Raw genomic sequence first — 13,751 nt, 5'->3', positions numbered from 1 at the left:
TTGCAGCTTGGTTCAACTTAATAATTTCAAGTTGATGATGGGGCCGATGCAAATTTTATCAATTATTTTTTTATTTCATTAACAATTAAGTATTTAACAATTAAGTAATTAACATAATACATTCATACTCGTAATTTAGATTGGTTAGCTATAGGGTTTTCGTTGTTAGACGTCACCTCTATGTATTTTGTTAAATTATGTACTGATCCTAGTATAACATAATAGACGTATGCGCTGCTGTTAAAAAAAAATAATAATACTCGTAATTTAAAATATTTTCTAATTTTATTTATTCGTAATATTTGTATAATCACTAAAAATAAAACTAAATACATTTATTACTATCTAATAGTGCTATCCAAGAATTTAAACACATGCGGGCTTCTATTGAATGATCACCTAATCTATTTCTTTTGCTAATCAATTCTCCAGATTTTGAAAAAGCTTGTTCGCTGGGAACTGACGTTGCAGTTATACAAATATAATCACGAACTATCTTTGCTAAAATTGGATATTGTATTCCACCATTCACAGGGATTTACGCTTTGAGATTCTATAGAAACTGCCAAATATTCTTCAACTTCATTATGAAATGATAAACTATTGGACTTCTTCTTTTTTTGTACTATCCACTTCTCTAAATAAAATTACCCAATTAGTAAGTCCACTTAAATAATCTAAATGTTCTCCGCCCTTCGATTTTACTTGTTTTTCAGAATTATTAAATGCCATCTCAATTGATCCAGTACCCAAGGTTGAACTCCTAAATGTTCTCGCCCTTCAATTTTACTCATTTTTCAGAACTTCCTAAATGTTCTCCGCCTTTCGATTTTACTTGTTTTTCAGAATTATTAAATGCCATCTCAATTGATCTAGTGCCTCCAGGTTGAACTTTTGAATGTTTATGTTTACATTCCCAGTGATAGTTAAGGGTAGATGTAGCACATCCTGCAGAATAATTTTTACCACAAAAATTACATCTTGATTGGGAATGAACGCCATTATCATCATATAATTTTTCAAAATATTGCCAAACGACACTTGGTGCACGAACTGGTATGAATTTTCTTTTAATTTTTGAGGAATCAAAAGATATTTCTCCATCAGTTTTTCGTTCCTCTCGTTCCTCTATGTCAATTTCTTCTCTTTTATAACCAAATTTTTCTTCCTGATAATATTCATTTACATGAGATTTAAACCAAAAATCTAATATGTCATATAATTCACTTGCTATTGATCTTTGATTTGGAATAGCATTCATACATCTATAATTATCGCTCATAATAGGATTTAGAATTGTTTATTGATTTAGAAAAGACTAAATGTAAAATTTTAATAAAGTACAGAAAAAAAAAATAATTGTAAAAAGAAAAAAATTTTTTTGTACGAAGAAAAAAAAAGAAAAAAGTGTGGGAAAAAAATTTAAAATTGGGCGTTGACATATGACATCATTGATTGCTAATGACCAAATCGGACTTTTAACAACACTATAATTTACTCATTATCCGAAAGATAAGTAAACTAATAACCTGACTTTATCACAAAATTTCTTAAAGTAAATGTCTTTATAAAAAAATTTATCATTATAGTACATAATAATAAGCAAGAATAATAATATTATTATTATAACAATTCTCAACTCTAACGATCTTAAAATACAAATAAAGATCAGATCTTTCTGATTTTTAATATATTAAGTTTAAATCCAAAATCAAAGTATTAAATATTATTTCTTATTCAAGAACGTTAATTTTCCCCAATCTCAACGTTAAGTTGTGGGTTTTCCTACTGATATATATAATTTGAAATTTTGATAAGAGATAGTTATATATAAATTTTAATATTACAAAATTATATAATTAATACCTAGTATGGAACATTGTCACAAAATCATTAAGATCTTTTTTCTCACGAGAGCAAGTCGTATCACTGAGCTTTCTAAAGTTCCCGAGTATATTTAACAATCCGTGACTTATTTTTTTGCTATGAAAACATAAGAATTATCCGGATCATTTTTTAGCCGTTTTTATCCGCGAGTGTTTGTTATGATTTTTTGTCATAAATTTTGTGTTAATAATGAAACTATTTATATTTATAAATGTAATTTTATATTATTATAAAAAGAAATTAAAAAATAAATTGCATCCGAAAAATTTAACGAACGAGTGTAATTTCTAAGCAATTTAATGAAGAAATTAACTTTGTAAATGATCAATGACATTTCTCCAAGATATATAGTACACTAATACGTTAATAAAACAAGAGATGTTCTATCTATTTCAATTGCTCATTAAGTCTTTCAAATAAAAGAATTGCACAATTTTTTAATTTCGTTTTCGGTATAACCCGAGCTGTTTCATGTTAGAAATTTGCGTTAATATTGTTAATATTCCTAAGGAGTACGATATACAGTTCACGACGAAAATATCCGGAATTTATCACGATACAGTATATCAAAATGATGCAGATTTTATTTTTTTTTTATTTCAAATTCATGTTATTATTAGTTGTCCGGATTGTTATGCACCAGACAATTTGCCAACGTCATCCCTATTCACCCCTGCATTTCCCTTTTTTGATTCTTTTTTTTGTAACAATATATGTGATAACTTTTAGTCTTTTATACTTTATACTAAATGTCCGAACGTCATATGATACGCGAAAAAAAATTACTCATCTTGATTATCTTATGTGGGTTTTTGTCATGACTCATGAGTAACTTAAATAATATAAATATGTCGGTTTTTTTTTTATCTTTTTTTTCTTTGTCTTCTTTTTTATAGTCTGTTTTTTCTGTTTTCTCTCTGTCTAGGTTTTCTCTTTACTCTTAGGCCCCTTTTCTTTACGTCTTCCTTTAGGTATGTAGGTTGTTGTGTAGTTTTGTGTGTGGGTTTGTGCGTGGGTGGTGTATGTTTGCGTATTTCCTTGTTCTTTCCCTTCCCCTCTCTCCTTTTCCCTCTCCTTCTCCCTATCCCTTTCGTTCTCCCCTTTCCCTTTCGTTTTCCCCTTCCCTATCGTTTTACCTTTCCCTCCCTATCCCTCTCGTACTCCCTTTTCCTTTCGTTTTTCCCTTCCCTTCCCTTTCGTTTTCCCCTTTCCATTTCGTTTTCCCCTTCCCTTTCGTTTTCCCCTTCCCTTTCGTTTTCCCCTTTCCCTTTCGTTTTCCCCTTCCCTTCCCTTTCGTTTTCCCTTCCCTTTCGTTTTCCCTTCCCTTTCGTTTTCCCCTTCCCTTTCGTTTTCCCCTTCCCTTTCGTTTTCCCCTTCCCTTTCGTTTTCCCCTTCCCTTCCCTTTCGTTCTCCCCTTTCCCTTTCGTTCTCCCCTTTCCCTTTCGTTCTTCCCTTTCCCTTTCGTTTTCCCCTTTCCCTTTCGTTTTCCCCTTCCCTTCCCTTTCGTTTTCCCCTTCCCTTTCGTTTTCCCCTTCCCTTTCGTTTTCCCCTTCCCTTTCGTTTTCCCCTTCCCTTTCGTTTTCCCCTTCCCTTCCCTTTCGTTTTCCCCTTCCCTTCCCTTTCGTTTTCCCCTTCCCTTTCGTTCTCCCCTTTCCCTTTCGTTTTCCCCTTTCCCTTTCGTTTTCCCCTTCCCTTTCGTTTTCCCCTTCCCTTCCCTTTCGTTTTCCCCTTCCCTTTCGTTCTCCCCTTCCCTTTCGTTTTCCCCTTCCCTTTCGTTTTCCCCTTCCCTTCCCTTTCGTTTTCCCCTTCCCTTTCGTTCTCCCCTTTCCCTTTCGTTTTCCCCTTTCCCTTTCGTTTTCCCCTTCCCTTTCGTTTTCCCCTTCCCTTCCCTTTCGTTCTCCCCTTACCCCCCTATCCCTTTCGTTCTCCCCTTACCCTCCCTATCCCTTTCGTTCTCCCCTTTCCCTTCGTTTTCCCCTTCCCTTCCCTTTCGTTTTCCCCTTTCCCTCTCGTCTCCCCTTTCCCCCCCTGATCAATGTTGCTGCACCTCAACGTGGTGATCAGGTGACAACAAGTTTTTTAAAAGACTTGGCTAAGTCAGCAACAAATAGTAATTACATATTACATAAGTCATAAATCGATTTGTTCACTTTATTAATTTATTAAATTGAAAACATATAGCTAAATAAATAATTTGATATATCAATTTTTTAAGACTATTTGATTTGAATTATTGTGCAAATTTTTCCATAATGACATTCTTAGGACTAGCACGTTGAAGAAATTTTTAACATTCAAATTTAAACAATGATTTTTATATGTTTTAAAAATCCTTTCAATCATTCCTTTTTTTTTTGTAACATTGATAACTTGCTATTTTTTGTAATCAATTAATGTTGTAATAAAAAAAAGATCCTGAGTAAATAAACGTGACGGATTTTAACGGTTACCGTTTTCCTAGTCTAACCAAATGTGCATTCTAAATTAAAAAAAAAATTGCCAATCAATATTATCATATTCCTGCGAATTATGCCTTCATCCAGGTGTTATTTTCCAATAATTATATAATTAGACTGTGGTTAACAGTTGTTTCAATTATTTCTGTATGTTATTAACCAAGTTAATTTATACATTTTGAATATTAAAGTTAGTGCCGTGAATTTACATCGCTACTAATGAATAATTAGCAAAGTATATTACTACTCAATTTTTACATTTAAAAATGGCTAAAGAATCACCGTTTTACCTATAAAAAACTTTGATATAATGGTCTTTAAAATAAAAATTTCGAATAATTATGTCGACAACTGTAGACACAATCTCAATATACGATGTACTGAATTTTGATTAACCGAAGATTTTAGGTCCGTAGAAAAAGCTACAGTATCTACTATATGTTAACGCTAGTAAACATAAATAATTCCCAATAGTACAGCACTCTTTACTAGGCCGTTTCTACACTTATCATCAAATTCCTTATATATATATTAGAAGACAGCTAAAGTTCAATTGTTTTGGATTTTTAATTCGCAATTTACAATTTACAATTAATAATAATGTGTTTTCCGTACCGAATTTTACTTATTAACTTTCTGTACATAAAAAATTTTCGATTTACCGAAGTCGTCCATATATCGAAGTTTTGATCCTGCTGGCGGATTTCGTTATATCGAGATTACATTGTATTATATGATTAATTTATCAATGACCGGTTGAATCATACTATGATTTCGCTAGACTAATTTTACAATTGAACGATGTAAATATAAATATCAGTGATAATTAATAATTAATATAGCCACCGAACAACTAATGTAATTATCCAATTTATTAAGTTTATTAGGGCTTCAATACCAAATCCCGACGATCAGAAGGACTACTCGATCGGATCGGTTTCGGTTCTAGAGTCGGAACGAGTCGGAACGATGACCAAAAACTGGTTTGGAACGGAGTTTGGAACCGAACCGACCAAAACCGGTTCTGATGCGGTTTTTATAAAATGAAATAATATAATTCTTCTTATTATGATTTTTAAATTATGATTTAAAACAAATTAGTTCAAAAAAAAAACGATATTTGAAATAATAAATTTTATTAAATGTTATCTTTATTATTATTAAATACCGTATAGCGCTGCATATACTGTAGTACCCCGGTAATATTCAAGAAAGTCCGCTTAGATTGAATAGTACCCGAGGGTACTATAGGAGGAGGGGATTACTATAAAAAGGGGGTACATTGGAAGGGTACTAATTATGTGATAATAGAATTAAGTAATCAAGAGAACTTTAACGAGTTTTCAATTCAATTTTCCGTTAATATGAAATAAAAACTTCAAAATGTAAAATGTAAAAATTCTCATAAATTCAAATTAGATCATATTTTGGTTATTACGAACAAGAAACAAATTACATTAACGTGTGGGGGTTTTGATTACTAGTTGATGATTCGTTAATAATTTTTTTTTTAATAAAGTTTATCGGCTATGATTTTATTACAATTAAATAAGTATATGTATATATAGTACATAAATTTGATTAGTACTCAAGTCAGAATATGATTAATATCCTCAAAATCGAATTTTGTAGTACCGGGGTATTCAAAAATACCCGAATGTGGGGTCAATTACAAGGGGTACTGTATGCAGCGCTATACGGTATTAATGTATTATCTTTATTATTATTAAATGTTCGTTAATATGATTTAGTTTTATAAAGTTAAGGAATAATGTTCGCTATTTACAATGTTATTATTATCAGTTATTGTTATTGTTACTGTTAATTGTTCGCTATTTATAGTATCATTATTAAGTTTTATTTTACTGTTCAATTATTTACGGTTAAAGAATAAACTTTTCGCACATAAACTTGCCTCGCTGCTCGGTTCGGCTCAAAAATGGTTCCGACGTTCGGCTCCAAAACCGATTCAAGTCATACCATTTGGAACTTTTTTCCATCCCTACGTATAACACAAGCCCGACTCTCAAATTCATAATCCCGAACGTTCCGGCAAAATCCTGATACTTATTATCCCGACACTCATCTTTTTTAATTTTCTTTTAGACGTTATACCTTGTAATGATTAATAATTCTATTAATATGTAATAATTTTAAAATTTTTCGCAAGAATTAACGTCTTTATTATAAAAATCAATGTTTTTTTTTATTAATACGTCGCAAAATTTGAGTAATAATTAAATATTTTTATATACTTTGCAAAATTTAATGAATTATTATTATTAATGTTATGTTATTATTATTAATATTATGTTAGAATTTATGTTATTAAATAAAAATGTAATGTTTTGCATAATATAAAGATATAATTTTTTTTAATATATTTTTTTCAGAATAATGAGTATCGGGATTTTGAATTTTCGGGATTATGATTTGTCAGGATTTGTGAACGTCGGATTTCTTAGTAAAGAATGTAAATAAATAATGACGCAAATTTTTTGCGATGATATACATTTGTTATTTATTAGATTAATGTAAAAAAAATCTGAACTTTTTATAACTATACAAAAGAAATTGTTAAATTTCGTGGGGGTAATTTTTTAAATAAATAAATAAATAGTCACGTTATTTTTATACAAATAATTATTCGATGAATAAAATGTCACTTTTCTTTTTTGGATATTTTCTAAAAACTATAAATAAAGCTACCATGAACGCAACAAATCCTATTGTACCAAAAGAAATAGCTATTATCTGTATCGTTGTAATTTTTGTATCTGATGAATGAGAATGATTGTCTATAATAGGTCGTTCGAAACTTTCTACCAGATCAAAATCTGCATTTTCACCAATTTTATAAATCAAGATTTCATCACTACGAGCAGTACCGTGTTTTGTATAAGCGAAACCTAGGAAAAAAAAAATCAAACATAATAAATCATAAATTATATATTTTTCATATATATATATTATATATAATAACAAAAAATGAAAAAAATAATATACTCAACCAAAAGAAATAAACATATAATCGTCAACTAAAGTTGCTGTATGGCCTTTATAAGGAGCTCCAAGATATGTATCCTTATTACTATGGTACCATTCGTATGTATTTACATTTAATACTTCATAATAAGAATCTGCTGGATGTTTTGTAGTATAATCAGCGCCGCCAAATAAAATTATTCTTCTATCCTTTGCTTTTAAATATTCCAAAAAATAATTAGCATAATAAAATAAATAAATAGAGATATTATCAATAATAAATTCAATACTTACTTAATACAGCTGTGTGAAATACTCTACTACTCGGTGGATCACTTGTTGACTTTTTTAAGAATGAATCATAAATTTAACAAATATATTTTTGGATTTTCTGAAAATTATATAATCACATACCTGTTGTCTCCAATTATTATTTATTGTATCATAAATATCTAACTATAAAAAGTGGGGTAAATCAACTAATTATTTATTATTGTCATTATTTTTTAAAAGTTTATAAAAATTTATACAATTGACATACATTGCCTATATTTATTAACCCTGCTGTGGTGAAAGGGTCACTACTTTTGCCAAAACCTCCAATATAAATAATAGAACTTGTTTCAGGTATGAAAGTAGCAGTATAACCATCTCTTGGAGTTGGAGCTGATGCAATACCATCAAAGTTAATACTAAACCAAATTTTGTTAATTGTATCAAAAGTATTCATTACGTTATAATATTGAATAGGTCTAAGCTCCTTTGCCCCACCAAAAAGGTATGCTTTGCCATTACTATCTGTAGCAGCATTACTTGACGTCCTTCTCATAGGTTCTTTACCAACATTAGTTGTCACAGTTTGCCATATTTTTTCTGAAGTGCTAAATGATTGCACTACTTCACTAGCATAATCAGTATAATTTCCCATATGTCCATCAAACAAAAATATTGTATCCTTTGATTCCCCACCAACTGAAGTTGTTGCTCTATTATGTTCTGGTACACCAGTACTTAAATAATTTAAATCTTCATATGGAATTCCTTCACTTTGATTAAACGATTTTGAAACATCAAGAGTAAAAAAATCGTTTGTATAATTTGCAAAATCTGTAAAACCACCAAGAAAATAAATTTTATTTCCAACCAGAGTCGCCGTATGAAAAGATCTTTTCATAGGTACATATTGTTGACAATTTATAACATTAATGTGATAACTAATCAAATATAAAATAATTCCTAATATTCGAATTAATTTATTAAAAAGTCTCATTTCGAAAAAAAAAAAAATAGAGAAGAAAAAAAAAGAACGGATTTGATGTCCGGATATATATAAAAATAGTTAAACTTCATTAATGCAGATTATTTTTATTTTGTGTAACAAAATTATTATTTAGATTAAAATAGAAATTTTCGGATTTTCCGTTTCCTTACTAGCGGATTGTAAAAATAAAATTCATTTATAAATTTAAAAATTCATTTATGAATGAAAAAAAAAAAGTTAATAAGGAATAGTTTGTTTATATGGTGTAGTAAAAAAACTTACAAATGTAACTTGTCAGAAAATTGTCACTGAGAATTGCCTTTTTTGGTGTAGCTTTGTGACAGACAGCCTCAATTAATTCGATTTTTAACATCAGATTACATAATAATAGTAACGTACTGTGAGTGTACGACGAACTGGTCCGAGTTTAGAAGTTAAGCACTTGCACGTGATAGCTGTAACGTTAACTCTGGCCAGTTTGTACCACTGTCCCAATATTAGAAAGAATTAATACTTGATTTCACTAAAAAAATCAATACAAAATTTGGTGACCTAAATAAAATGCGCTGGACATTTTCCTGACAGCCAAACGCTGGCAGTTTGATCACGTGTTCGTGCATAACTCTGCCCAAACTTGTCGGGCAAATGTCTTGTCGGGAAATCATCCGTCGGGAAATCGTGCCGTAACCAAAAAAATGTTAAGATAATAAATATTCATATTATGTATGAAAACGTATTTTAAATTAAATCTGGAAGATTCGTTATATGGACGTCTGTACACAAATCAATCCAGAAAGGAATTTTTTTTTATTTCGAAAAGTGTAGAACTCCAAAGAATCCTAAAAAACTTTTTCGAAGAGTGTAGAACTCCAAAAAATCTTGGAAAACTTTTTTTCAGGAAAATACATTATTATCAAAATAAATGCAATATAAGACAATAATGAGTTGCATATTATTTGAAGGCTGAATTTAAAATCGGGAATATACTGTATATCACACCTCTTTTATTTGCAAATGAATAACCAAATGTTTTTGCCAATGTACAGTATTACCAAACATCATTGATGATATTAGGTAGGACACGAGAAATATTATATGCTGTAAGCTGTAAGTATGCATCCACAGATCCAATATCTTATGTAATAATAAAGTTATTATTTATAAATGGAAAATACAATGCATTATTAAATTCAAAAAAAAGAAATAATGATATATAGACTGTCAAAATAGTAAATTTATTATTCATTCTGAATACTCGGATCTGCGATTAAATAAGCTGTATTTGATGTCATAGTAGGCCCTTACCGGATAATCTATTTACCGTGAACACAGACTCTATGACCACTACGCAAGGACATACAAGTATATCGTGTTATCAACTATATCAATTATATGACAATTTGAAATCATGTCTATCAGGAAAGTCGTCATTTATAGATAATCTAGTTTTTTTTAATTATTCTCCTATACATTAATGTGTTATATTTCTGAATCACTTTTTTAAAAATAAATAAAATAAAATACGCAAAAGTCATAAAAAGTCAAACAATGCAATAAATAATAATACGCAGTTTAATAAAATTATAGGAGATTATACAAAAAATTTTGTGTTCTAGAAAAATATATTATGAAATTCAATTAATACTGCTAGCGATACGGATTCACTTCCTGCAAACACTTAAAATTATTAGAGTATGACGCCAAATTTACCAATTTTTTCTGTTTTTAAAACTTCATTTACTTCATTTGAATTCGTGTGGTGTAACAAATATTGCGATTAACTTTTTTGGTCGCTCAGTTCTTTAACAATGTCACAATAACAATCCGTAGTAAAAAAAAAAAATCAAATTTTAAATTTTTTTTTTATTGATAATTCAAAAATATGCAATTGTTTCTAGCGCTAGATCCTAAATGTATTTATTAGACAAAGGCTTAGTGTGTCACAATAAGATTGATACTTAATAAATAAAACCTTATTGGTGAACTTTGCACTACTTTGATGTATTTAAATCAAGAATCTATCAAAAAAAAAAAAAAAAAAAAATATTCGACAATTAAAAATCTCTTCAAAAATTATTAATAATGAATAATCTATTTACTAAGAGAGGAATATTATATAAAATTTCTCTCGCCCAAAATATAAAAAGTGCAATGAAACAATTAAAACTTTATAATACACAACAGAATCATTTTGAAGTAGAACGAAAATTCAAATTTGATGGTTCAAAAGTTATTTTGTTGGAAAAAAATAACGGAAAAAAACTTTTTGATAATGTCACTTTTATCTCTGAAAAATCATTTACTGACGTTTATTACGATAATCATTCGGAAAATTATCCATTAACCACAAATGATATTTGGCTTCGTAATCGGGATAACAAATGGGAATGCAAAACACCTGTAAATTTAACCGCTTCAATGGATTCATATCATGAACTTGATGATACCAATGTCATTAAAGAATTTCTTGATAAAAAATTGGATGTTAATAAAAGACGGTCAGAAAATATTCATTATAATAATGAAGAATTTAAAGATTTTTTATTTAAAAAATACAATCTCACGCCAATTTGTACGATAACTACTCAACGTCGTAACTATCTTCTTAATAATAAATTTACTATGGTTTTGGATACCGCAGACTTTGGACATTCGGTCGGTGAAATTGAATTGATAGTTGAATCTCAGAACAAGGTACAAGACGCAGAAAAAAGAATTGCATTTTTTATGAAAGAACATGATTGGTTTTTTGAAACTGATGGTATAGTGATGGGTAAATTATTAGCATATATCTCTAGATTTAACAAGAAACAATGGGAATGCATGAATAATTCTAATATGCTTAAGAAAAAATTATTCCCGGAAACCTTGGATAATGTTGTAACTAAGTAAAGAGGAAAAAAAAAATTTTTATTATAAATAAATATATAATAAACTTATGATAATAATAAACTGATAAAATAATAATAAAAATAACATATATATATATATAATAAACATTTAAATAAAAAAAAAATTTTACAATAATTGTAATAATTACATTTCACCATTCAAGCTCTTTAGCTTGGTTGTTACCACAAATATTCGAAGGTTGTTTTGACCAATCATAAATTCCAGATCTTCCGATAAATGCTTCTTGATCCCATCCAGCTTGCATCAATGCTTTTTCAACAGGTACGTCTAATATTGATTCACTAGGAGTCTTTTCGTTATTGGTACAATTTAAAAATCGTAAATATTCATCAAGAATCAAGTAAGAATTCTTCATAAGATTATTTGGTTCGGGTACTAAACATTTTTGTTTCGAATGTCGCTGAATAAATTCCTCAAATTCTTGATCGGTTACTACAAATTCGCGAGCATCTCTCAATGTACCCTCACCACCATTTTCATTTTCTAAAATTAACACTTGAAAGCATTTCCATCGAAATGGTGCAATTTTTAAAATATTTTCATTCATATCTTCTGATTTATTGTAAGCATTTACTACCGTATTTAACTTAAATTTAATCCCAAATTCACGACACCAACGAGATATGTCGCTTAACTTTTCAACGTGCTTTCCAGTTCCCCTTCCAATTTTTTTATTAACTGATTCATCAAAAGAGTCACAGGAAATTGCGAGAATGTCTATATAATCTTTATTTCGTTGTAAAAATTCGTATTTAATTTTACTCCCATTACTAACAATAGAGGCTGATTCTACTTTTAATACTTGCTTACAATAACGTAATAATTCTTCAAGATATTTCGGATATAAAAATGGTTCTCCACCAGCAAAATTGATCTTCTTCATACCTTCATCTGCAAGTTTTCTTAAACCAGATTTTGCATCTTCAATTGGAGCCAAATATGAAGTTTTTGCGGTATGAAAACAAAAACCACATTCATAATTACATTTGCGTGTGAAATGATAATTCACGGATAATGGTACTTTTTTATTGTTTTGACTCAAAATATTTTCTGTTTTCTTTGAGGAACATTGAATTTTGTTTTTTTTTTATTAAAAACATTATAAACAATGTATGTTATGATAAGCGCAAAAAATGTAAAAAAAGGTAACATTATTGAGATGATGTAGAATATTTAGGGTAAAAAAATATTTTTATTTTTATTTTTATTTTTTTTTGTTTTTCGCAATTTTTTTATAAATAAAGGAAGGTCACGGGTACGACGAGTGACAAAATGAACAAGGAGATAAGATTCCGTTCTAAAATACAAATTTGGAAACAAAAGCACTTACGAGCGATATTACGGTGACCTTACGATAATTTAAGTTAATTTTAGTTACAAAATTCAAAAACAGATAAATTAAAAAGGACCCATGATTACAATTTACTAATTTGGAAACAAAAAATTCCCTTATTAATAAATTAAAAACTAATTATCAACTGATTTTCAAATCTAAAAATAAGTTCGATTGTACTCACTTCTATACAGAGAACGTTTGGGCTAAAAGGCTAAATTAATAATTTATGGTTTAACCACCTTTGATTGTTTAATTACTTCATTTGAATAATTATTTCGTATAAATTTTTTCATTGTTTGATTTAAAAACTCATAAAAGTTCATTAAGCAAAAAAACATACAATCGTTATTTTTATGGTAATACCCAATAAAATCATGTTGTGTTAGGGTTATTAACTATTGTGCTATTAAGAAAGATATATTGTGTTATTATAATTGTTTTGCTTTTATCATTTCTATTAAAAGTAATAATAAATCAACCTTAATCTAACCAATATTTAACTTTAACAAGCAATTAATAAAAAATTTTGACTGGTTTATGACAATTTTCCTGCATAATTTCATCATAAATAAGACAAAGACAAAAATAATAAAATTCCAAAGCAATTATAAATTTCCATAAAATATGATCATCTGTAGTACCGCTGCAACACATGATCATGTGTTTTTAGCCATATTGAATATTGATGAGATTATGCATTTATATGATGCAAACCCATTTGATATTATGATTTGAGAGAATTTCGCGACATCTATTTATCTATCCAATAATACTCACACATATAGTAAATTCTGGAAATCGAAGATATTCCATTTCGGTGAAACTTAAATGTCTAAAAATTCAGTAATGAAAAAAATCGCACGTGCGTTATATTTTTCATAGTGCAAAAAATAAAACTTTTCCTAATATATAA

General features: G+C 28.9%; 3 protein-coding genes across 3 annotated transcripts; 1 reads left to right on the top strand and 2 right to left on the bottom strand.

Annotated features, from left to right (window-relative positions):
• Window positions 1–6,986: 6,986 nt before the first annotated feature.
• On the bottom strand, window positions 6,987–8,598 carry OCT59_002440 (uncharacterized protein; the record flags this gene model as incomplete). Its single annotated transcript, XM_025322588.2, has 5 exons — window positions 6,987–7,252; window positions 7,355–7,543; window positions 7,623–7,671; window positions 7,743–7,784; window positions 7,870–8,598. 5 exons carry the CDS (start codon window positions 8,596–8,598, stop codon window positions 6,987–6,989), a joined length of 1,275 nt encoding a protein of 424 aa, XP_025165893.1.
• Window positions 8,599–10,740: 2,142 nt separating this feature from the next.
• On the top strand, window positions 10,741–11,481 carry OCT59_002439 (uncharacterized protein; the record flags this gene model as incomplete). The annotated part of the gene is made up of 1 exon (XM_025309659.1): window positions 10,741–11,481. One exon carries the CDS (start codon window positions 10,741–10,743, stop codon window positions 11,479–11,481), a length of 741 nt encoding a protein of 246 aa, XP_025165894.1.
• A 151-nt stretch (window positions 11,482–11,632) lies between these two features.
• Window positions 11,633–12,385, bottom strand: OCT59_002438 (uncharacterized protein; the record flags this gene model as incomplete). The annotated part of the gene is made up of 1 exon (XM_025323339.2): window positions 11,633–12,385. The coding sequence occupies one exon, from the start codon at window positions 12,383–12,385 to the stop codon at window positions 11,633–11,635; it is 753 nt and encodes a 250-aa protein (XP_025165895.2).
• Window positions 12,386–13,751: the final 1,366 nt, after the last annotated feature.

Source organism: Rhizophagus irregularis, chromosome 10 (assembly GCF_026210795.1).
Source record: "Rhizophagus irregularis chromosome 10, complete sequence".
Taxonomy (NCBI): domain Eukaryota; kingdom Fungi; phylum Glomeromycota; class Glomeromycetes; order Glomerales; family Glomeraceae; genus Rhizophagus; species Rhizophagus irregularis.
Note: the sequence above shows the minus strand (reverse complement) of the source record. Positions and strands in the feature narration are given on the sequence as shown.